This window comes from Peromyscus maniculatus, chromosome 15, assembly GCF_049852395.1.
Source record: "Peromyscus maniculatus bairdii isolate BWxNUB_F1_BW_parent chromosome 15, HU_Pman_BW_mat_3.1, whole genome shotgun sequence".
Classification (NCBI taxonomy): Eukaryota; Metazoa; Chordata; class Mammalia; order Rodentia; family Cricetidae; genus Peromyscus; species Peromyscus maniculatus.
The window spans coordinates 9,411,593-9,436,027 of record NC_134866.1 but is presented as its reverse complement, the minus strand read 5'-3'; the positions used below and the strand labels follow the sequence as shown (position 1 = coordinate 9,436,027).

Sequence of the window (24,435 nt, the reverse complement as noted above, 5' to 3'; positions counted from 1 at the left end):
CAATGCAAACAAAACAGCACACCAATACCAAACACACACATACATTCACACACCACACACACATACACACTTACCAATACCACACGAACATATACATTCACACCACATACACACTCAGACACACCACACACACACACATACCAATACCACACACACATACACTCACACATACTAATACCACACACATACATACACATACACACCAATACCACACACACATACCACACATGCATACACTCACACACATATATACACCAACAGCATACACACACATACCAACACCACACACATACACACCATATACACATACACTCACATACACAGATACACACCAATCCCCACACACACACACACATTACAAGGAAACCTATACTTTCAGATTGCCTTTATATTTTAAAAAAGTCTGAGCAGTTGTAAGTTAGCAGAAGTGTCAGCTGAGATCTCAGACCCATACCCCTGCAAAGCTAACAAGTTGTCAAGCTAAAACTTCTATAATGCCTTTCTTCTGAAGCCAAACTGCCTTCACCATTAGCCTTTTAAATGCTAAGGACCAGCCCTGGGCTGCTGTCGCTTCATCTGAACTCTATTTCTGTGATTTCATTCCACCCCGTGCTCTAAATACCACTTAAATGCTGAGGCCTCTGTGTTTCTATCTTTAGCGATGTGCTGCTGACTGGCCCAGCAGCTGCCTCCTGCTATCACTCCTGAATAGCTAACTGGCATCTTAAATTGAAGGCATCCCAACCTGGAACCCACAGTTTCCTGCCAGGTCTCTTTCTTCCTGTCTTCCAAGCCCAAGTGTCTGACTTCCCTCCTCCTCACACCTTTAGTCTAGCCAGACATTCGGACTCCACAAGCTGACTGAAGCATTTCTCCAGGGGAATCACAATGTGACCTACTACAACTTGGTTTCCTTCTTGTGACCTTTTTTTTTGGGGGGGTGGGGGGGTTTTGAGATAGGGTTTCTCTGTGTAGTTTTGGTGCCTGTCCTGGATCTCGCTCTGTAGACCAGGCTGGCCTCGAACTCACAAAGATCCACCTGGCTCTGCCTCCCGAATGCTGGAATTAAAGGTGTGCACCACCATCACCCAACACTTCTAACCTTTTAAGAACACATAAGCACTTCCAGAGCAGGGCCTCCATACACCAAGCATCTTGCTAGGGCATTGAAAGGGAAGCATGCTCTTCTAGGGAGGCATGGTATCTGCCCACTGATATGAATGTATTAATGCTGCTGAACTGTGCATTTCAAAATGCTAAGTTGTATATTACGAGACCTTTATCTTTAAAAATGTATTTAAAGAGTCTTTAGAATGTATTTAGATATGTATAAAAATTCAAAAGAACAAATTAATTAATAAAATAAAATCTGAAAAAAAAGAGAAAATCCCAGACTGTTACACATAGTCGTTACTCAAAAATGTTTGCTGAACAACAACAACAAAAAACCTTAATGATAAGTGGCCAGTCCTTCACTTTGTACAAATGATGTGCATGGAGAAATTAAACTTTGTGAACCAAACCTAAGGGCTATGGAGATGGCTCAGCAGATTAGTGTGCTTGCTTCCATGTCTGATGACTTGAGTTTAATCTCCGGAACTGGAATGATGAAAGGAGAGAATCTACTCCTACACTCCAAATCCTACTCCTGACCTCCAAATCCAATATGCACTGTGGTGCACACACACACACACACACACACACACACACACACACACACACACACACACACACACGCACGCACTCATTCACACTCCACTATAAAAAAAACGTAATAAAAAGCTTTTTGTTTTGTTTTCTTATGACAGAATTTCTCTGTGTAACAGCCCTGGCTATTCAGGAACTCACTCTGTAGACCAGGCTGGCCTTGAACTCACAGAGATCCACCTGCCTCTGCCTCCTGAGTGCTGGGATTAGAGGTGCACACCCTGCCTGGCATTTTAAATAAACAAAACCAGACATTAATCTGGATAGCCATCTGCTTGACCACCCTTTACTGCACTTACAGTATACACTTTTAGAGGACGTGCCTCTCCTCCTGGGTTTTCACCCCGGGCCCTGTAGAGAGAAAAGTGGGGGGAAGGCAAATAAGCTTGAATTGGCCAGAAAATCCAGTGAAGGGATCTTCTTCTAGGAATATGATCTGGGCTGATTTAGGGCTGGTCAGACAGTTTGTGTGAGCTGAATCAGAGGACAGAGTGCTTGCAGAGCCTGGGAAGACAGGGGCCCACAGAAAGACGAGGCCATCACTAGAAAGGCTCTCAGCTCCAAGTGTCTAACTAAGGAGTTGGCACAGCATCCCTGCTGTTTCCCTCCATCTCCTCCGGATTTCCTCAGATCCTTCTATTGGCTGAATCCCACTGCACTCGGGAAGGCCATAAGTTCTGAGGAGTTCCACATCAGGACATAATGGCATCCTTTTTTAAAAATCCTTTAACCATTGCGTAGAACGGATTGTGATTATGTGCAGCACTCACTAGCCTCTCCTTCCCCTCCCCGACTAACTCTTGCTAACTCCCCTCTTGCCAACTAGCTCCTGTCCTAAAACCACATCCATTTTCGTGTGCAAATCTTGCCTTTAGAAGATTGCAGACAGCATTAGGCATCAGGGTGCCATACAGTGAAAGCACGGTGCCTTGGATGGTTGTTTTCCTGCCAATCTAGACAGACAGCAAATCACAAAAGCACAGGAATTTGCCTGGGGTCTACACATAATATCTGTGCATGTTCTCAACGTGGAGTTGCATCCTTCTTGACTGTCTCACAGCATGTGGAGGCCTCGAATGGAGAGCACTTCACGCCTCTTCCTCTATAGACCTTACTGTGAACTCCTGAGTCAGATGGTATTTCTATCGGGGTGACTCTTAGAGTCTGTTTTGACATCGTGATCTTGGGACTCTAAAGTAGCGTCACTGCCCTGTGTCTTCCACTTACCACCCATTTACCATGTCACCCCGTTACTCCTCTCCAAAACTGCTTCCGCCTTTAAATATGTAAAAGTACAATATACATTTGTCCTCCTGGCGGAGCCTCTCTACCCAGGAAGATCCTAAGGTTTGATCCTCCCTCTTTCCTCCTCTATTCCTTGTCCCCCAGCTCCAGAAAGCAGCTGCACAAAGACGGCAGAATGTTTGTAAAACGATCGCCTACCAGTTTTCCCTCTCTAGAGCAGTTCTCATCCTTAGGAGGCTCTCAGCCTGCCTAACGCTGTGACCCTTTAACACAGTTCCTCATGTTATGGTGACCCCCCAGCCATAAAATTATTGTCATTGCTACTTCATAACTAATTTTGCTACTGTTATGAATCGTAATATAAACATTTGATATTCAGGATAACTGATCTGCAACCCCTGTAAATAGGCCATGTCACCCCAAGGGGATCTGGACCCACAGGTTTCGAACAAACCACTCTAGAGCTGCAGACAGTTTAGTTGAAGAATGTCCTCTTTACTGAGTACATGGATAATAAAGCGGATCCACAAGGACATGATGAAGTTAAGTGGCGGACGATGCTGAGGTACAAAGATCTCCCTCGTCACATCCTTTAATCTTCCCCTCATTTTTCTCTACTCAAGAGGAAGAGTTACATGGGATCTCATGTCAATGAACTCCATTCCATTGGTCAAAACTAGGATATAATGATGGGCAACCCCAATGTTTCTTCTTTTTTAACAATTCTTTAAATCATGGTGGCGTTCTGGGCTGAAGAGATGGCTCAGCAGTTCAGATCGCCTGCTGCTCTTACAGAAGACCCAGTTCAGTTCCAGCATCCGCATAACAGCCCATAACTGTCTGTCACTCCAGTCCTAGGGGATTCAATGCCCTTCTCTAGCCCTGTGAGCACTAAGCACCCAAATGGTGCACATAGATACATGCAGACAAAGCACTCGTACACATACAATAAAAATAAATTTAAGTAACGGTGGTATCCAATCAGTCCGCAGGCCATTTCCATTAGAGATGGAAATTAAGTGGGTCTGTTCGGAACTTCCTCATGATGGAGAGGTTAACTACTGTTCTAGTATATAATTGTAATCGCCCAAATGATAGGTATCTTTTGGATAGTTGAGAGATATACTTCTTGATTCAACATTTTAGTTGACATCTACCATGCAATTAAGCCTTCAGACAGTACAACTCTTACCCATTCATAACTGCAAGCCTCTGCTCTGTCTTTCTTTTCACCTGAATGTCTCTGTCCTTTCCTGGGTAATTCTGTAATCAAGGGTCATCTCATGGTCCACCCTTGCCATTGATCCTTATATTTTTATTTCCTTCCATGGACATGTTTTTTACCTGTATATTCCTGTCATGCTTTCTCTGATGGCTCCTGAATTTTATGTAAGACCCTTTAAAGTCAGTTTCAAGTTGTCACTGAGCACATGCACATGCTTTATTTTTTATCTCCATACATGGCCTCTGCTTCATTGACTGTATGTTCTTCAGAGTGACTAACAGACTAACAATGTTAGTTAGTAGATATTCATAAATTATCTGCTGAAAAATTAAAACCGTTAAACATGGCACAAAGAACAGAACTGTCCCCAAGTGTCTGGTGAGGCAGTAGATTGGCTTATGGAAACGGAGTGGGAAGAGCACTTCCGAGAAATCTCCAGTTGTTAAGTGAAACTGAGAAACATAGATTTGAGGGTGATTAGCCGTGATGATAGCTGTCTTAATGGTTGTAACCACTGCTGGCAGACATTTCCCATGAAGTCACCTCCAAGAGTATCTCGAAGGGGCAGTAGAGTTTGGAGAATTGGAGCCAGCATTTATATTTGAGCTCTCTAATTTGTAACTTCTCCTTGAGAAATTTTTCTAAATTCTTTAATCGCTGGGCATAAATATGCAGGTGACACCCCCAGCTACACTTCTTTCCTAGGTTATAGTCAGAGTTGTGAAATGTCGCAGGTTTACAGTAGAGCATAGTGTCTTGTAGTTCTTATTGAACCGAAAACATCCCTGAAAACAGGGATGATTTTGACATAATTATGGTGATGGGGATTTAGTGTGAGGTTACTTCCCATTCCATCTTGTTTTTGTTCAGCATTCCACCATGGAAGACTATGATTGTGTTGCTGTAGCTTTGGTTTTTTTTTTTTTTTTTTTTTTTTTTTTTTTTTTTTTTTTTACAGTAGAGATAATAGAATTAAATGTTTGCAAAAAAAAAAGTTATTAGCAGAAGAAATTTCACAGCTCCAAATGTTCATTATTTCTTCTTGAAATCCCTCAAACTATGTGACCTAAGACTAAAAACAGAAAGTGGAGAAAAGAGGAGAATGGAGCAGCCTCCTGAGTTCATGCATTCTGCTCCAAAAGATGGCAGACCACATCACCTCTTTAACTCAAGTTTCAAATCCATGCACCTGACATTTGTCTGATTACTCATGTGCATCCTATCACATCTGGCCTTCTTTCTCACCTACAAGTGGAATGACTTTGGACAGGGGACTCAACTTCTCTTCCTCTGAGTTTTCTTACCTGTCAAAGGCAATTGGTGGAAGCTTTCATGAGTCAGTGTATAGGAGGTACTTGGCCAAGACCCTAGAGAATAATAAGAACTCAAAATGTGAGATTGTTTGATCATTTTAACAATCCTTTTTCTTTATTTTCCTTTTTACTGCAAATAGCTTTTTTTCTCATCTAATATATCCTGATTATGGTTTTCTTTTTTTCTCTCTTATTCTTCCCAGTTCCTTTCCACTCCTCTCCTGTCTGGAATCAGCCCCCTTCCTTCTGTATCTCATTAGAATATGAACAGGTTTTTAAGGGATGATAATAATAAAATATAATAAGATAAAACAAAAACTAATACATCATTGACTTAACAGCTAATTAATATACACATATAAACAAGTACATATTATATTTCTCTTTCTGGGTCTGGGTTACCTCACTTGGAATGATTATTTTGTAGTTCTCTCCAATTGCCTGTAAATTTCATGATTTTTTTTAATGTCTGAGTAATTGTCTATTGTGTAAATATACCACATTTTGTTTATCCATTCATCTGTTGAGGGCTACCTAGGTTGTTTCCAGTTTCTGGATATTATAAACAGAGTAGCAATGAATATGGTTGAACAAGGACTCTGGTAGGATGAAGCATCTTTTGCATATATGACCAAGTGTGGTTTAGATGGATCTTGTGGTAGATCAACTCCCATCTTCCTGAGAAACAGCCACACTGATTTCCATAGTGGCTCTACAAGTTTGCACTCTCACCAGCAATGGATGAGTGTTCCCCCTTAATTCACATCCTTGCCAGCATGAGTTGTCATTTGTTTGATTTATCTTAGCCATTCTGACAGGTGGAAGATGAAATCTCAAAGTAACTTGGATTTGCATTTTGCTGATGACCAAGGGTATTAAACATTTTTTAAGTGTCTCTCAGCCATTTGAGTATCATCTTTGAGGAATTCTCTGTTTAGATCTATACCCCATTTTTTAATTAAGTTATTTTTTTCTTGATATCTGGTTTTTTATATTCTTTATACATCTTGGATATTAACTCTCTATCAAATGTGTAGGTACTGAAAGTCTTTTACCATTCTGTAGACTGCCACATTATCTGAACGACAGTATCATTTGCTATACAGAAGCTTTTCAGTTTCATGAGGTCCCACTTATTGTTTATCTTAGTGCCTATACTAATTGTGTTCTGTTCAGGAAGTCTTCTCCTGTGCCGATAAGTTCAAGGCTAATCCTCACTTTCTCTTCTATCAGATTCAGTGTATCTGGTTTTATGATGAGGTCTTTGATACATTTTGAGTTGAAATTTGTGCAGAGTGCTAAGTATGGATCTATTTGGATTTCTTTACATATAGCCATCCAGTTTGACCAGTTCCATTTGTTGAAGATGCTGTCTTTTTTTCTGTGTATATTTCTGGCTTCTTTATCAAAAATCAGGTGTCCCCAGGTGTGAATTTATGTTTTGATCTTCAATGATTTTTCAATGTGTTCTTATTTTGGATACCTTAAGCAGCCATCTGTGTGATAATTTACACATTAGGATTTGTGTGGTCCAATAACTTTCCTGTGAATACCTATTGCAGACCCACCAGAGGCTATTTCTTAATTGCTTGTGAGAAGTGAAATATCAACTTCAGTCTTTGTTAGTCTTTTTATTCTGCCACATAATGTCATAAATACTTCCTTGTTTGAAGTCATAGGAACAAGGGTATTCCTAAAAATGGACCCGATTGTTGTTCCCAGATGCCCTTTTCCAAGAGTGCATTAGTTCATTTTTCAATACCCTAACCATGTAGCACCAGAATCTACATAATTTTATCATGAAAAATGCATATTTAGTTTGTAGTTGTGAAGACTAAAAGTAAAAAAGAAATCTGACATCCCCATTTATCTAGCCTGGGCATAGCCATCATCATAGTGAGATTTCATACAGAAACAAACTTTACAGGGCAATTCAGGAAGCCAGAAAGGCCAAGTCCCAGGATACCTTCCTAGGCCATCCCGACATTGATCAAAGCACTTCCTACAGATTCTACCTTTTAAAATGCTGACCTCCACACTGAAGCCCAAACCTTTACAAGTGAACCAGTGGGAAACAAAGCAAGTCCAAACCACAGCACTGGGATGCTGAGCTATGAAACGTTCAGAATCTGATGCCTGTACCAACAGCGCAAAAATAGGCTACAGTTCTATACGTGGTATATCACAGAACCCCTCCCCGCCCCAAGATGGCCGGCATCCTATTTGTATAAACATTACATAGTTTTGCTCTAGTTTCTTCTCACTGGGCCCAGAAGTCCTGAGTAGCTGTGAGAGGTACTGCCAACCTGTGAGGCTGTGTCAGCCCTGGGGTGCACCACTAATGGAGCTGCAGATACCTTACCCATCACTCCGCACCCAAATACGATCTCTATAGTTAAAGGATCCCCCTGTGCATTCCAGAACTCACACACTCCATGTTAGTCAAAGCTAAGAGTCCACACATTCTCAACCATTCATGTGATTTGCCAAATGTCCCAAATAAGCAAAACATTGTTGATAAACACAACTAAGTTTATTAGACTTGCGGTCATGATGCTGATAGTCTTAATCATGAAGAAATTATATCCAAGAGAGTTGTATGGGGTCTTAATCGGGTTCTTGGAGGCAGGGGCGATAACGGAGTGAATAAGAGTGCTCGCTGTGCAAGCAGGAGGACATGAGTTCGAATCTCCGGCACCTACGTAAGAGGCTGAACACAGCTACACATGCCTGTAACCCAGCATTGGGACAGGGGAGACAAGTGGATCCTGAGACCTTGCTGGCCTCAGACTAGTGAGTTTCTAGTTCAGGTAGAGACCCTATCTTAAGGCAACATGGGTGGGAAGTAAAAAAGGAAGACACCCAATGTTCTGTTCTGACCTCCAGGTCCACAAGCACAGTTATGCACATCCACACACTCACATGTGTGCACCACACAAACATTCACCACATATGCAACACGCACACACACACACACACACACACACACACACACACACACACACACACACGTTGGCCTCATTGTTGCATGATTAAAGATGGGTATTGTTCTGGGATGGGGCAGAGTTTCTGTTAGTAGCACAATACAGGGAGGGTATTGATAAACAAACTCTAGCTCTTGAGTAGCCAGTTTTCAAAGCATCTTCTTCTGACCTCTCCAGGCAGCAGACACACACATGGGGCACATACATATATATCTATACAGATAAACATAAAAATTTCAAAAAAGTAAATCTTTTTTTTAAATGAAGATAGATTTCTAAATGATTAATCAAAAATTTAGATGCATTTAGGTCTCTTCCCTATGTTAACCTTTCAAGCTTAGGCCCAACTTTCAGTCAATGTAGTTGGTGCAGAAATTTGAGCATGAGTTCATTGGTGGAATCAGTTCTGGCTTTAGAGCAGGAGATGTTCATTTGGATGGCTGCATCTTTGCATAAAGTTGTTTTAGAATCTTAGCAATTAGAATGCCTCATGGGAACCAGGTAGATTTTGTCCTCTCAGACCAGAATATGACTGCTGTATGCCAACAGAGGTCAGAATCATTCTTCATCCATTCTGCAGTGAAATTCAGTGATGGATGGACATGCAGACTGACTGACTGACTGGCTGGCTGGCTGGCTGGCTGGCTGACTGACTGACTGACTGATTTTATTTGAAAACAAGCAAAAGCTAACTTAGTTGAATCTCGACCTCTGTCTGTCTGTGGTTACTTAAAATGATCCGGTGTTTGGATCAGAAACCATATACGGCAGTTGTAGGATGAGGGTGTGTGGTGATGCTGGTGACGGTCCTGTCTGGCTTCCTCTTCACCCCCACGTGAACCACTCCCCACAGCCTCCTCCTCTCATAACTAGCTCTAAATGCTTCCATGAGCTGATATTCCAAGAGGCTCAACCTTCACTCCACCCCACTGCAGAGAGCAAGGAGGTTTAATCTTTGGGAAGATTAAGGAGAACTTAGACTTCCTTTATTCTGCTTCCTCAGCCCCTGCAGAAAGCTTGAGGGGTCTGGGCCTAAGGAATTGACTTTGGTTATAAGTATCATTATGGTAAATGGGAGCATAAAGTTGAGATAAATGCTTTTATTAAACAATATTGCTATGTGTTAGGTGTGTGTGTGTGTGTGTGTGTGTGTGTGTGTGTGTGTGTGTGTGTGTGTGTGTTGCATCAAGAAGGACTTTCTTTCACTATGGTAAAATTCTCATGTACACCTTGAGGCCTTTGCATCTTAACTGCACATTTGGGATATGTGAGCACTCGGATGTGAGCACAAATATCCAGATGAACACAGTGTACCTACAGACAACCCAACAGGAGTTCAGGGGCTCCTAGACCCAGAGTTGAATCAACAGCTCGGTCCCACTCAAAACTATAGGTATGAATGAATCAAGGCTTAAGGCAGGAAAGGAAGCAATAGGTTTCTTAGCTCGCTCTAAATTACCTCATTAAGCCCAACTCTGATTTTATCACAAAATGAACTGTTTTGAGGCCAGGGAGGTGACTTAGTAGTAGAGAGCACTGGATCCTCTCTCCAAAGACCTGAATTTGAGTCCCAGTACCCACACTGTGGCTCACAACTACTGTTAACTCCAGGTTCAAAGGATCTGACTCCATCTCCTGGCCTCTGTGGGGACCGCATGACTATAGTGCACAGACATACATGGAGCCAAAACACCCAAACACATACAATAAAGACACATTTTTTTTTGTGGTTGTATTTGAGACAAGGCATCACCATATAGCCTTGTCTGAGATGTAGACGATGTAGACCAGGCTAGCCTAGAGTTTATGGAAATTTCCCTACCTCTTCCCCCTGAATTAAAATTGTGCACCACTACAACTGGCTTATAGGCCTATTTTTTTTCTAATTTAATATAAAAAGGTTTTGATCCCATTTATTTTTTCCACTGCCTTCCTCAGGTACACAAACTGTCACTCTCAAAATTAACTAAATGAAAGTGTTCCTTGAACTAAATCCTCATAAATGCATACATTAATTTTTCATAAACTGATTAATTTTAAATAAACAGCTTTAAAACATTTAAAGGAAATTAAGCCTAGACTTCTGGGCATATTTTAGGGCCCTACCTTTTGTTAAGAATTCTTCCTTAAGTTTTATAATAAAAATCAAATGGAGGGTGGAATAAGGCCTTACTCAGCCAGGGGGCCATGTTTGAGACTTGCTGTTATTAAAGGGGGGGTTTTGTCCATTTTTTACACAGAGACAGTCATCTCTTTCAGGTTAAAAAAAAACACAATTACCCCCTATTAAAACAAAATAAAGGATCAAATGAAAGTAATTAAGACCTTATTAAAGAAATTTTAATAAACCAATTACTGCTCATGAATATGATAATCTCAAGAAAAAGAGCCATCTTTTACCTGAAATAAAAATAAAGTATCACTTAAATATATTTAGTATACATCATTAGTTATTTAAATTTCTTCTCAACTGAACCAACTGTCAATTATATTTGGAACAGTAATAACTTTATGCTGATAAAAGGATACTACTGGATGATGTAATTAATGGAACATTCCACAAAAACAATTTTATTACAGATTACTATCAGAAATAAATTATCGTACCTTCATCATGTAAATTAAAATTCCCCAGTTACCGATTACAACATTTTTTTATTTAACTTCTAATGGATGCTTTGTGAATTCAGTTTATGCTACAATTTTTCTGTGTGTTACAAGTTGGTATCACCCTGGGTAATTTAGAATTATTGGTAAGTTAATATAATGAAACTGCCCAAATCAACTGCAAGAGATGAAACTCCTAGTGCTAAATTGATTACTGTTTTTCAGAGGTATAAATATTTCTCTGCCAGCTACAAGTAGAATGTCTGTAGATTCGGGGCATATAATGCCATTTAAATAGCACTTTTATATTCGCACCTGGATTTATTATTTGTCTTGCATCTGCTATTTTATTCTTTCAGTTCCTTACATCATCTTGCTAGCACTGTAATGCTTTAGAAATGCTTGATGCTCACTGCCCCTGGCATCCTGCAGGGTCGTATTCTGCAGTTACTCACTCTGCTATTTTGTGGTAACTACCAGGCCAGCACCTCCTGGGTGCTAGAGCACATTCTGTGTGCTACAGACGCCGAATGCTGAGTGTGTGTTCTGCATCCTTCCAACATTTGAACAAGTGCCTCCTATCTTCTCATGGCTGGGAAGGAATACGAGGACAGATGCATCTTGGTAAACTGAGGAGCAACTTGAGGGAAGAGAAGAAATCCAAAGTGAGGCAAGCCCATTGGACAAAGGGAACGACGTGAAAGGGATGGAGAGAGACAGCAGGGTGTGAAGGGAAGGAGCTATAACAGACAAAGCCTAGAGCTTAAGAGCTGGAAACAGCAAACATATCTCATGCAATGTCTCAGGGTCAGGGATCCAGGAGCAGCCCCATTGTGTAGCCCTGGCTCTGCAAGATTCAAGTCTCCGTAGACTTGGGTGGCCCTGGAGGACCTGCTTGCAGAGTGGTACGGTCATGTGATTTGTTTGATGCAGGCCTCCCTCTTCACTACAGCGGCCTGTCTGTGGGCTGCCTGTGGGTCCTGTGGCATGACAGCAGGCTGCACTGCCAGCAAACAGCCCCAGAGGGAAATATGTAAAAAAAAAAAAAGCCACAGTGCTGCGCACTACAGTCTGGTGTGGGCTCTCACAGACCGCCAGACCGCCATGCTGCTCTGTTGGCCGCAAGAAGTCATCGAGTCCAGCTCTCTCTCCTGTACTCAGGCTTTGGCTGCCCCCACTTTTTAGGGATGATCAAACAATCTGTGGTCATGTCCTAAACCACCATAGAAGAAAGGAGGAAAGGAAGGACTGGATAATTTGAGCAAAATCCAATTCTCGTTTACTGAGAGAGGAAGATACTTAATTATCTACATGAATCTCGAATCTCTTTCCCTCCAGTGTATTCTCCCCCCCCCCACCATGTGTTTTTGTCAGGACAGCTGTGGACCCAACTCTTGTCTAATTTTGACATCTCTCAATATATCAACCATTGTGCCAGCTGTCTCCAGAAAGCACTGATTCAACATTCAAGCTTCTACCTGTATTCAGATAATGGACCCAAACTCAGATTTTGAGGGCACCCCTTGAATAGTTGTCTGGGTTTCTCCCAGAAGAGTTGTGCCATTGCACCCACTTTCCCCACCCTTCACCTCACACCCAGGTTGTCCTTGACTGAGTGAGTCGTGGTCCTCCTATCAGGAGGTGGACTGTAGGCCTCAGATACTCATGCAGCTACGTGGAAGACTTGGAGATGCAGACCAAGGACTTTCCTAAGTTGACTGGACTATAACACACAACAGCATCAGTGTAGAAAGGTAGACTGTGAACTGAGGGATCACCCCGTGCTCAAGTCTGAACTAGTTTAAATCAACCAATAAATTGGCAAGAAAGGTGAAGGAGACAGAGTAGTTCAATGAAGACATCTCCTTCATCTTCTCTCGTCTTGTAAAATATTAGATTAGTCCCTCCTAACTCTCTTTTAGTCTTTAAAAATAGCAAAAATTAGTTACTATTATCACATAATGGCTTTGGACTCCTATACATTCCTTACATGTAAAAAAAAAATGTGTTTTACTATTTAGTTATGTTTGGCTGTGAAATGTCACCTACATTTTAAAACTCTCACTTTCAGACTTCAATTTGTATGTGTTAGTATTTTCAATCAGGAGCTGGTAATGAAAATGCTTATTATCATCTGTCTCTATTGTTTACATACAGTGCACACCAATGCTTTAACATGGCTTTTCTGAAAACATATCCTCAAATACTGAGATTAAATATAATTTATTTTTAATGTTCTTTTTAAAACTGAAACATCTATTGTTTTGCTATAAAATAACATTGTGACACTACAAATGAATGCTGGTACACATTTTGACTATTTCAGTGATCAGAATTTAATAAAAGATTTCATCATGAATGAATGAACAACTTTATCTTATTTTTCAAAATGACATAGTATGTTAATATTTCTAGTATCACAAATCAGTCCCACTCAAAACATATTTTCTGCACTTATTGTTTACCATTGAATGTTTTGTATACTCAATTGTAGGAGATTAATGAGAATAAAAATCACACATAAAGCATATGAAAAATCATTGATACCTTAAAAGGAGGTTGGGTAAACACTTGTCTGGAAAAGACAGGATGACAAGTTTTTTGTGGACGGAAGCAGAGATAATTGTGTCAATGGACAGAAATGGCTGGTTTAAATACATCTGTGTTTGTAGAAACAGGCAAACCAGACCTGTCCTCAAGAGATACCCTCCACTAAAGGGCTGGTTTATATATGCCAGACAATTGCCTTCGTGTAAATAAAATTCTCAGTAAATGCTAGTTCTGAAGATAGTTGAAAGTTTATCTCTAAAGTACTTTTTATACAACTGTATAGCTGCTCCTGTAATTAACAATCAGATTTGTGTTATCAATGGCTATATTTGGTAGAGCATGTGGAATGCAAGAATTAACAAAAAAGACTATCAAGAACAGTGTTGTGCTCATCTAACACAATAGATGAGATGATATTTCATCTGGTTAAAAGGCCAAGCCCCTTTAACAAGTAATCCGGAAGTTGCTTTATGAAGAGCAAGTCAGTCTTGTCTCTGCATCCCAGTGGTAGTTTCTCCAGCCTAAGCACAGAGGTTTCCTTTTCTTTTATGTCAATTATACAGAACAAAAATAAAATAGGACAATTATTTTAAAAGCATTTTTAAATGGTGACATAGCATAGAAGCTCTGACCTCATCTAGAATTAGTTTTGTTTTAGGTAATTCCTATTTTAAAACCCAAACAAAACATTCTGTGTGGTCAACATTTTTGCCTTTGTTCTGTCTTTAATTACTGTTATATTCAATCTCCAACTCTCTGTTGCTCCCTTTTTAAATATATTTTTTAAGATCATAATATAATCATTTCTCCCTTTCTCTTTCCTCCCTTCAAACCCTTCCATCTATCTACTGACCTTGTTCTCTTTCAAACCTGTGACCTCTTTGTTAACTGTTGAGGACAGGCTCTAAAACACATGTGCTTACCCCCCCCTTCTGTGTTTTGTATTTATGCAGTGTGTGTGTGTGTGTGTGTGTGTGTGTGTGTGTGTGTGTGTGTGTACATGCCATAGCATACATGAGGATGTCACAGAACAACATGCAAGAGTCTGGGTCCTAGTCATTGAGGTCCGGTCATCCACCTTGACAGCAAGCATTCTTACCTACTAAGCCACCTTGCTGGCCCAGCCCATACTATTTACTCCTTCCTGCCAATGCTGTTATCTCCAGTAAGGAAAACTAGTTGAGATGAGAAAGAGTGGTACCACTCAGTGGCTCTCTTTATATGTGTCTTACAGGAGTCCTTTGGAACCTCTCATCATGTGATGCACTCAAAATGCCAATCATCCAGGATGCCCTGGCAGTGTTGACCAACGCAGTGATTATCCCTCACTCGGGCTGGGAAAATTCACCTCTTCAGGACGATCGGAAAATACAGCTGCATTCATCACAGGTGCTGCGCAATGCCACTGGGTGCCTAAGGTCAGTCCCTTCCCCTTCTGTAGAGCTCCTGGTGCAGGGACTTCTTCCTGTAACCCTGGTGGCTATTTCCTGAGGACCAGACTGTCTGCCAAGACAGATGTTGGCATGGCAAATAGAAAGCTAAAGGAGAGCGATTCAAGAGGCGCTTTCCACAACTCTAGACCCACACAGTGTTCAGCCAAGTTAACTTGCTGTCTTACATCTAGAACAAAACAGAGTTACATCTCAACCCAAGCCAGGTCTTCATTGAAAACAATGGTTTGTAATAATCTGATGTGACATTTTACATGTAAAATGACCAGGCAATTGCTTGGGGGAGATTCTGTGATAAATGTATAGGGATGTAATTAAATACCGCCAGGAACTACTTTATTCTGAGTTTTTTTCCCCTTAATTCTTTTGTATGATTACAACACTCCATAATTCCTTAGAAATATTTCCTTAACAAGGCCTGCTTTACTTAATGTTTTTCAAATGATTAAAAGAATCATAAGTATATATAATTTTTCTAGTACATTAAAAAACAAATCGCCACATAGCACCACAAAGAAATCTATGTAGTCTTCTTAGAGTCGTCTGTATGCCTTGATTGACTTCTGGGAAAGGAGGTACTAAACATGATAGACGTTCTTCTAAAGTCAACCTGTGCTCCTAGGGATGGTTTATATTAAAGTTGGACATTTCTACCAGGTGGGTTAATTATGGGATAGGAGCAAAAGGGTTCGTTAAACATGCCTAATCAAATAATCTCTATTTCAGAGCTAAAATGTGCAGAATGGCTTCAGCTGGGCTGCCACTGACCTGCAGTTTCTCTAACAGCTGGTCAGTTTCTAGAAGCAGACAGGTCTCTGCTAAGAAGGAACAAAAGCATGTCAATGAGGATTAATTATAACCATCTTACAAATATCTGTACCCCAGCCCTGGCATTAGAGGGCATCTTTACTTGTGTTACTGTGTGTAGAGGAAGGCTCATAGCCAGCTCCTGTGAATATCTTCACATACTTACAGACAGAACAGGAATCCTCTGAACACTTTGCCCCCACCACATGACATACGAACCTTCGGCATGATTTCTCGGGATAGTCTCTACCATCAGCCAGATTTACACTTCTCCAAAACTCCCTGTTGTAGCATCCTTTTATGACTTCTTCAATTCTATTATCCTTCGGAGGCCCCGCTCTGCCTGAAGAGCTGTAACTCTTCCAGTACCAACACTGGAGGTACTCCCAACCGTCTGCACATGGTTATCTATCTCAGTTACCTGCATCTATGAAAGTGATCTTCCTCTTTTTGGCTTCTTCTATTTGCAAGGCCCGTGTCATTAATTAATAAAAAAAAAAAAAAAAAAAAAGCCTGTGGAAGGAGGAGCTGCAGATTTCATTGCAGAGTAACCAGTGGAGACATGTTCAACTCTGCAGATGAAATTCTAAATGACAGCTGCATCATTGCATCTTCATGACATTTGATTCAAAGATGAGAGCATAGCCAATCTAGGTGTGTTCGGCACCTTTGATAACAAAGACGATAGAGAAGTTGGGCCACTACATCACGAGACCTTTTCATGAGGCCTCCAGCTGCATTTAAGGTCTGGGATAGGACCCTGAATAAAGTGAGGTCAGATCAGGGTGACACCCCATACTTCTCCATGCACAGAGAGGCTCCACCCCTACTGCTTCTGCTTCTGGATGGAAGTTACCACCTCACTGGAAACATTAAGAGTAGAGGTTGTTAGGTTTAAGAAAAGTATGTTGTAACCAAGTCAGGATGCAACCAGAGTTGGTGATTTCCCACATTTCTGAGAGTGTTACATGAACTATAAAGCAAAACCCATTTGCATGTAACAAACTTTATTTTTAACTAAACTTCTGACCTACAGGAAGCAGTAAGCTAGTGCCATTCTCATTCTAATGGGATGGCATATCATGCCACACGGATAGTCTCTTTGGACTGGGGGAGTAATATAGTGGTCATCCAAAGTGGTAAAATAAATTCATCAAAGACTCTATGAACAAAAGGTTTCAAGGAGTTTCCATGTTCATGCATCCACGGTTCCCAGAGAATAAGGACAACACACCCAAACAGTTGTCCATGTCTGACGTCACAGAAGTTTCAGGGTTTCCTGTTATGAGTAATTAGTACTCTTGCTCTTCTCAGCAGCTCCTGGATCTTTATTCCCATTAAAGAAATCACTTCCTGCGATGCTTCTGCCTTTTATCACCTTGATCCCATGAGCCTTTGCTAAGTGACAGCAGTGTGCCAGGGAGTGACCTGGGACACAGAGATCCCCACCACAGCTCCTGACATACAGTAACTCTTAACCCAGCAGAAGGGAGTGATATGAACCCAATTGACCCTAACACAGTACTGCACTGTCAGGTGAATTCAGTGATAGTACCGGAGGAAAATTCTGTATTATTTTGTATCAAGATTTGAATACATATAGATTTTTGGAATCCAGTGAGAGTGCTGGATCCAGGTCTCCATAAATACCAAAATGAGGGCTGGAGAGATGGCTCAGCCGTTAAAGGCTAGGCTCACAACCAAAAAATATAAATACCAAACTGAGTCTTGCTTTTTTTGTCAGCACTAGGTCAAACCCAGGCCTTATACATGCTAGACCGGAGATCAACCACTAAGCTGCATCCCTGACCCTGAGAACAGTTTATTCTCCTCCTTTTTGTAAGTTATGTTTACTTAGGTTATAGGGCCACTCCTGACATTTGACCCACACCCTGAGTCTTCTGCTGACCATTTCCATTTGACTGTATCAAGAGGATGTATAGGGTCCTATGGTAAGATTGTAGACAGCCCTCCTGAAATAGCATGTAACAACCAGCCTACCAATGAATAGGCCACGGAGTCCTAGGTGTTGGTTCATTTAATTTCCTGTCAATGTTTTTGAGGCAGGATCTTCCTTTGCCATCCAAGCCAGCCTAGTACCTGCTTGTGGTGATCTTGCTTCTGCCTCCTGAGTGTTGGGAATTTAGCATATACTATCATGCTCCGCCTTAAGTTCTTGGTTAGCATTTACTGAGTGGTACTTACCTAACCAATAGCCATTTCGCCTTTAAACGTCAGTTGTTTCTTCTCTGCCCTTCCTGACTCCCCATCCTCAGTCCTGAGGTCTTTCTGTGGTTGCATGTGAGCTGTGTCCCTACAGTCATGTGCAGGAAGTGTGGTCCACACTCTGGAGATGTAGAAAGGTGGGGGCACCTTTGGAGATGGGATGTGGCTGGTTCTTGGGGTGTTGTCTTCAGAAGAAACAGCTACAGCTCCTGGCTGGATCCCTGAGACAGAGCCTCATAAAGAGTAACTGGAATCCCATCCTGCTCCTGGTTCCTTCCACCCTCTCCTCCCATGGTGATAGACCTGCCTTGAGGCCCTCACGAGAGAACAAGAAGAAAGCATCACCTGACATTGCTCTCTGAGCCACCAAAACTCAAAATCATATATTTTTGTAGAGCCTTGGACAGTTGCCCCAACAAGTTCCATCTTAAATCTTCACTTAGACCCATGGATGCTCTTGAAAAAATACGTGTGTGTGTGTGTGTGTGTGTGTGCGCGCGCGCGCGCGCGCACTAGGAATATCCTAGTCACTCATGTCAGATTCCTCTATTCTGTGACTAAAAAGTTTAAGATGAGTTGATATTTTTAGGATTGTTTCTGAAACTGCAGTTTAGGAATGCGTAAATGAAATGAAATAGAAAGGGAAATAAAACTATTTTGCTATCGCAGGATTTTCTAACCTAGTATAGCAAATGACAGGTAAAAGTAAATATATCGGACCACTTCTAGCCATCATTGCTCTTGACTCTGTTCGTAGTAGCGTAATTCAGACTTGTTTCTGTTACTCCAGGAAAAGAAACAAGGCTAGGAATTTAAGCAGTTACTATTTTTTTCACCATTCTACATTTCAGAGATGAATGCAAGCTTAATAATGTAAGCCACACTGCTCCTCACTGTCCAAAATTTGCTCAGCAGAGAAAAATTCAAGTAAAATAAGTTTAATTTTATGAAGCCAAAATCTGAATGTCCAGAGCCACATTTCCTCAGGCAACTCATGGTCTTCGTCGACAGTCTAGGCTCTTGTGTGTCCCTCAGCAGTAGATGCTGCATCGCCTCCATGGTGGCCACCTCTCTCTCCATCCTGACTCACAGAGTCCTCTACAGAGAAGGGCCCCTGGCCTCTGCCTTCCTTATGAGGAAAGAATCGTCTCCTGTGGACACAGCCAAAAGTTAAGCACAGATGATATGTAAAATGAAGACTCAATACCCTTCATCCTTTTCCATTTCAAATTCATTTTGGGTAGGAAATGGAATTTTTCTCAGGCAGATCCATCTGTTTGTCCCTGAAATACCTATTTATCACTGATAAAATAAAATAGAAATGGGGGCAGGGAGAGCTCTCAACGTTTGCTGAAGGAATGAGTTCATAACAAATGGCAGTCGCTGGATCATGGGATGGGATAGAGGGCCTTAGAATCATGAGTCATCAAGATGCCAGGTAAAACTTAACTCTCTCACTGCCTCACCATGTCTACCTTCCTCATCCCAAATTCAGTCACATTTGTTCATGCCCATTTCTTCCTATTTTATAATTCCATCTTCTGTTCCAACTCTGCTGTGTCCAAACTTTATTTTAAATAAAAACCATTTTAAAATATTGTCCAAAACAAATGTGACAAAATACTAGAAAGGCTTGGGACATAAATCGGAATGAAATTATTCTGTTAGTCTTTTTCTTCTTCCTTTCATGATTAAGAACTCCTCTGGGGAAATGACTTCATGCAGACAGGGTTAGACCTAGAAATAGATTTGGGTTTGTACTGATGACTGTTTTGTTGAGCACCGTGTAATCAAATGTGTCCCTTAACCTTTGGCCATTATAATAATCACCTTCAGCTGAAAACATGTATTAACAGACTGCATGAGGCCAGATCCGATCACTCTATGAGCAAGTTCTTGCTGGTCAGGGTCAGTGTGGTGGCTGAAGTAAACTTTCCTCCAAACTCTGTGTCCATCTGTAACCTTGGCAGGTGACCTTTCTTGGAAGTAATGTCTTTGGAGATCTGATTAGGGTGGACCTCTGTGTGTGTGTAATAGTGCCCTTTTAAGGAGAGATGTACAGAAGGGAAGACCTGGGAAACAGACAGATATGAGAGGGAGGCAGATACGTGCTAAGGAACACTGAGGATGCCTAAAACCCACCGTAGGAAAGGCTCCGTAGAGCCTTCAGTGTGAGCCTGGCCCTGCTGACACCTGGATTTTGGACTTCTAGCCTCTACAATCCTGAGAGGGTACATTTCTGTTGTTTTAAACCATGAGTTTTCTGAGACTCTGCTCTGGCAGACCAGAAAAGAAATGCATCTTCCCTAGTTGGAAACAGAGTGCCCTGCAGAGCAAGGGGGCACCTGAGGACACAGAATGGGAAGGAAAATGAGTAAACCATTGCTCCAAAACAGTCCTCACAAACTGGGACAGAATGACCAGAGGCAGACTTGTTTTTGTCTGTGTGTAAAACCAATTGCCTCTATAACCCAGGTAAGGAACGAAGGCATTGCCTATGCAGGGGTGAGGTCAGCATGTCAGGTGTAATTGCCTCAGAGTAAGGAGGTGTGACTGCAACTCTCTCACTAGGTGTGTGTGAAGTGAGAGGCTTCCTGGGTGGGTGGGTGACTTCTGTGTGCCCTGTTCTTGCTCAGGAGCCTTTCTTCACTTTCTCTCCCGACTCTGAGTCAGCTTCAGCGCACGGCTTGGATTTATGGAAGGCTCTGTGCAGCCAGAAGTCATTCTAGGTTCCTATACAGGGAAAGTGACACGATACATGCATCATTTCCATAGCTCACTCCAGCAGCTGTGTGCAGCATGAATGCTTCCTGAATTTCCTGAGAAAGATGGCCGTGTTTCCCATTTAAAACATATAAATCAATACCCTGAAGATCCTTGGCATGGCCATAATCATCATTTCAAAATGAGCTGTAAGTAAAACCTTGATAAGGAGCCCTTTTTTCTCCCCTTTAATCCAGCAACTGGCTCAATAAGACAACTCACACACGTTACTCTGTGGCTGTGCTGCATTTTGTCATGGGTGCTTAGGACTTTATCAGCAGTGGGAGTATGTGCATAAGGCTGGCTTTGTTAACTTCCCCGGCTCCTTTGCCCATGCCACCAAGTCGTTTATTTATTTTTATTATTCTATTCCCACTACAGCATCTTGTCCTGAAGGACAACAATATACAACCCTAATTTTTCTCATCTATCTTTGTGTACACAGAATGTTATTAAGCCTGTCAAAGGAGCTGCACTGTGCCTGTGCTTATGAGCATAATTAAACTCAGACCCTCAATTAGTCATTTTAACCCATATAATGGATGAGCGCTTGGTCCCACGGTGCCACTAATTCTAGAGTGACCTTGAGAAAACCCATCGCAAAATAATGCTAATGATAGTCACACCATGGCTAGAAGGCTCTGAGGACATTATTTTATCTGGTTTACTCTTGTGTTAGCCACAGGTAAGAAGAGGAAAAATTACTATTTTTATGATAAGATCATGCCAGTTTTATCCACCTATTCAGATGAATGTTCTGTTTTAATATTTTATTTAGTATCCATACATGCATATAATGTGCTTGCATCAAATCCACCCCACACCCTGTAGTCAGAAGTTTCTCTGGTCCCACCCAACCCCATGGTCAGGATGAATCTCTCCCACCTGTGTCCCTCTTGGTCCCAAGTAAACACACAGAGGCTTATATTATTTACAAACTGTATGGCCTGTGGATCTGGCTTCTTGCTAGCTCACTCTTATAACTCAGCTCAGCCCATTTCTATTGATCTATGCATTGCCACGTGGTTTTGTGGCTAACTGGTACTTTCACACCTTGCTTCTTCTGGCGGCAGCTGGCAGTGTCTGCCCCAGTCTCTCCTTTTCTCCTCCTTTCTCTCCAGTTCGAATGTCCCGCCTCACCTTATTCTGCCTCGCCATTGGCCAAACAGCTTTATTTATCAACCAATCAGAGCAACACATATTCACAGCAAGACATCCCACAGCATTTCCCCTTTTTAAGTAATCAAAAAGGAAGGTTTTAACTTTAACATAGTAAATTTACATGTAATAGAACAGTTACAAAGCAAGAATTACAGTTACAATACCTAGTCTATTTATATTTGGCAAAGTTAAAGAAAATATTCTATCATCTATCCTATATTTGTGAGTCTAAAGTTTCATATCTAATTTACATTTATCATAAACAAGGAAAATTATAATTATAACTATCTAGTCTTCAACTATATCAAAGACCTCAGAAGGATATAATATTACCTAAGTACGCAGGAAGTGCATTGTAAGCAACTTCAAAAAATCTAGAATGACAGAGACACCTAGACAGTCACCCAAAGTTCCTCTGCAGCATTGGGGCATCTACAGGCCTAGAGTGTCTCAGTTGCTTTTCCTTGTGTCTTGTAGAATGTCTAGCAGTTTCTTCTGTGAAGCAGGAATCTGAAGGACCATTTCACCTTGTTTTGGCAAAATCAGTCATTTTGCTATGGGTCCTGTATGGTCAGTTTATACACCATATTATCAAGCAGTCCAGGCACAAGCAGTTTATTACCCAAATGGCCAGTTTTTCCAAGAAGAAGATAAATTCTATATGGAGTGTCTTTGATGTCCATCTTTCTCTTTGAAGTAAATTGATGCTGCCAGGAGCAGATGTTTCTCACTGTCCAGAAAAGTTTAAGTTTTTAAAACATTTTAAATGCCATATTCTGTGAGTCTTTGAAGTATTTGAAGATTACTTACCTAATTGAAATATATCTATGTATACCTAGAAAACTTAACTAACATGACTGTAAGTTTGAATTTTATAGAAGACTAATTATTAATCTGTATTTCTTAATTATACATTATAATTTTAAATGAGTTGCAAAAACATATCTTAAATAAGAGTAGAAATATATATATAGTATAACAAAATTCACTTTAAATTTGTACCAATAAACTAAAATCCATAGCAATGTAAAACATTCCAAACAAGTTGTTGCTCTTTAAAAGTAGATTCAATAATCTACTCTTTCAGCCTATCATATCTATATCATATCCTCCTTTTTTGTTTTAGAAATAGATTGACTTTGTTAAAGTTAAAACCTTTGTTTTTTATTAGAAAAAAAGAGGAAATGCTGTGGGATGTCTCTGTACATTGTGAATATGTGTTGCTCTGATTGGTTGATAAATAAAGCTGGATTGGCCTATGGCAGGGCAGGATGGGGCCAGGCAGGAAAATCCAAGAGAGATAATGAAAGGAGAAAGGAGAATTCCAAAGAACAACATGTAATGGGATGCAGGTAAAGCCACGGAGCACGTGGTGATACATAGATGTGTAGAGATGGGTTAATTCAAGATGAAAGAGCTAGCTAGTGAGAAGCCTGCCATAGGCCACACAGTTGGCAATTAATGTAAGCCTCTGAGTGATTATTATATAAGTGGCTGTGGGGCCTCAGGGCTGGGCAGGACACAGAAAAACTTCCAGCCACACCCCTCTCCCATTTTTTTCCCTCTCATCCCTCTCTTGTCTTCCTCACCACTTTTACCTCCCATTTCATGTGCTCTCTTTTGAAACTCATTAAGTCCAGTTAATGCTACCTGTATGTGTATGGATTGGGACCACCTACTAGAGTATGGAGAGCCTCTCGAGGCTCACATCCCTGAAGAATGCTGCACTCCTCTGTGGGTGTGAAGACAAGAACTTACTGTGCCGTTTAATGTATGTTCATTTCACATAAGAACACTACAATGTTCTCCCCGAGTCCTATGACCTAGTCCTTTGGGGCCTAGTTAGTGGTTCCAGGGGTTCCATCTTGTAAACTGGTCTTTAAATCCAACCACAAAGTAACTGGCTACTCCTATAACAATTATACCACAGTTACACCAGTGGTCACTATGTTGGCGGGCTAGTTTTTACTGTAAGGCAGGGTTCATAACTAGGTTCTGCTGTTGAATTATCTCCCCTAGTAGCACTCAAAGAACCTTCCAGTACTACAAAAGAGGGCCAGTAGGACTGAACTTTCATATTTTGAAAGTGTTGGATGTTGAACTCTGGGGTGGCTTGCCCATCTGGACAAGGATATTGGGCATGTGCCAGCTGCATGTAGCACTCTGTACCTGGTGCTTGGAATGGAAAAGGACTCTTTCTCTGGTGCTGCACATAGTTTGTTCCCCCTCTGTCTTTTCTACACCTGGACTTCAGGCTGCGGCATCTCCTCACTGGTTTAAGTGTAAGAGGGTCTAAGTGTAGATGTGACAGAGCTTTCTTGAGTCATGCCTCAGCATGAAGGTCATCCAAGTTGAGGACACAGAGGTCACTGGGGCAGAACTAGGCAGTCTGAGAG

At 41.2% G+C, this 24,435-nt stretch overlaps 1 protein-coding gene across 6 annotated transcripts in view; it reads left to right on the top strand.

Moving 5' to 3' along the window:
• The window catches only part of Ctnnd2 (catenin delta 2), an 881,165-nt gene that overhangs the window by 680,151 nt on the left and 176,579 nt on the right, over positions 1-24,435 (top strand). For all 6 annotated transcript variants that reach the window (XM_076551692.1, XM_076551693.1, XM_076551694.1 and 3 more), the window contains one exon: positions 14,866-15,049. In XM_076551692.1, the coding sequence (XP_076407807.1) occupies positions 14,866-15,049 (184 nt within the window). The remainder of the gene's footprint in view (positions 1-14,865; positions 15,050-24,435) is intronic.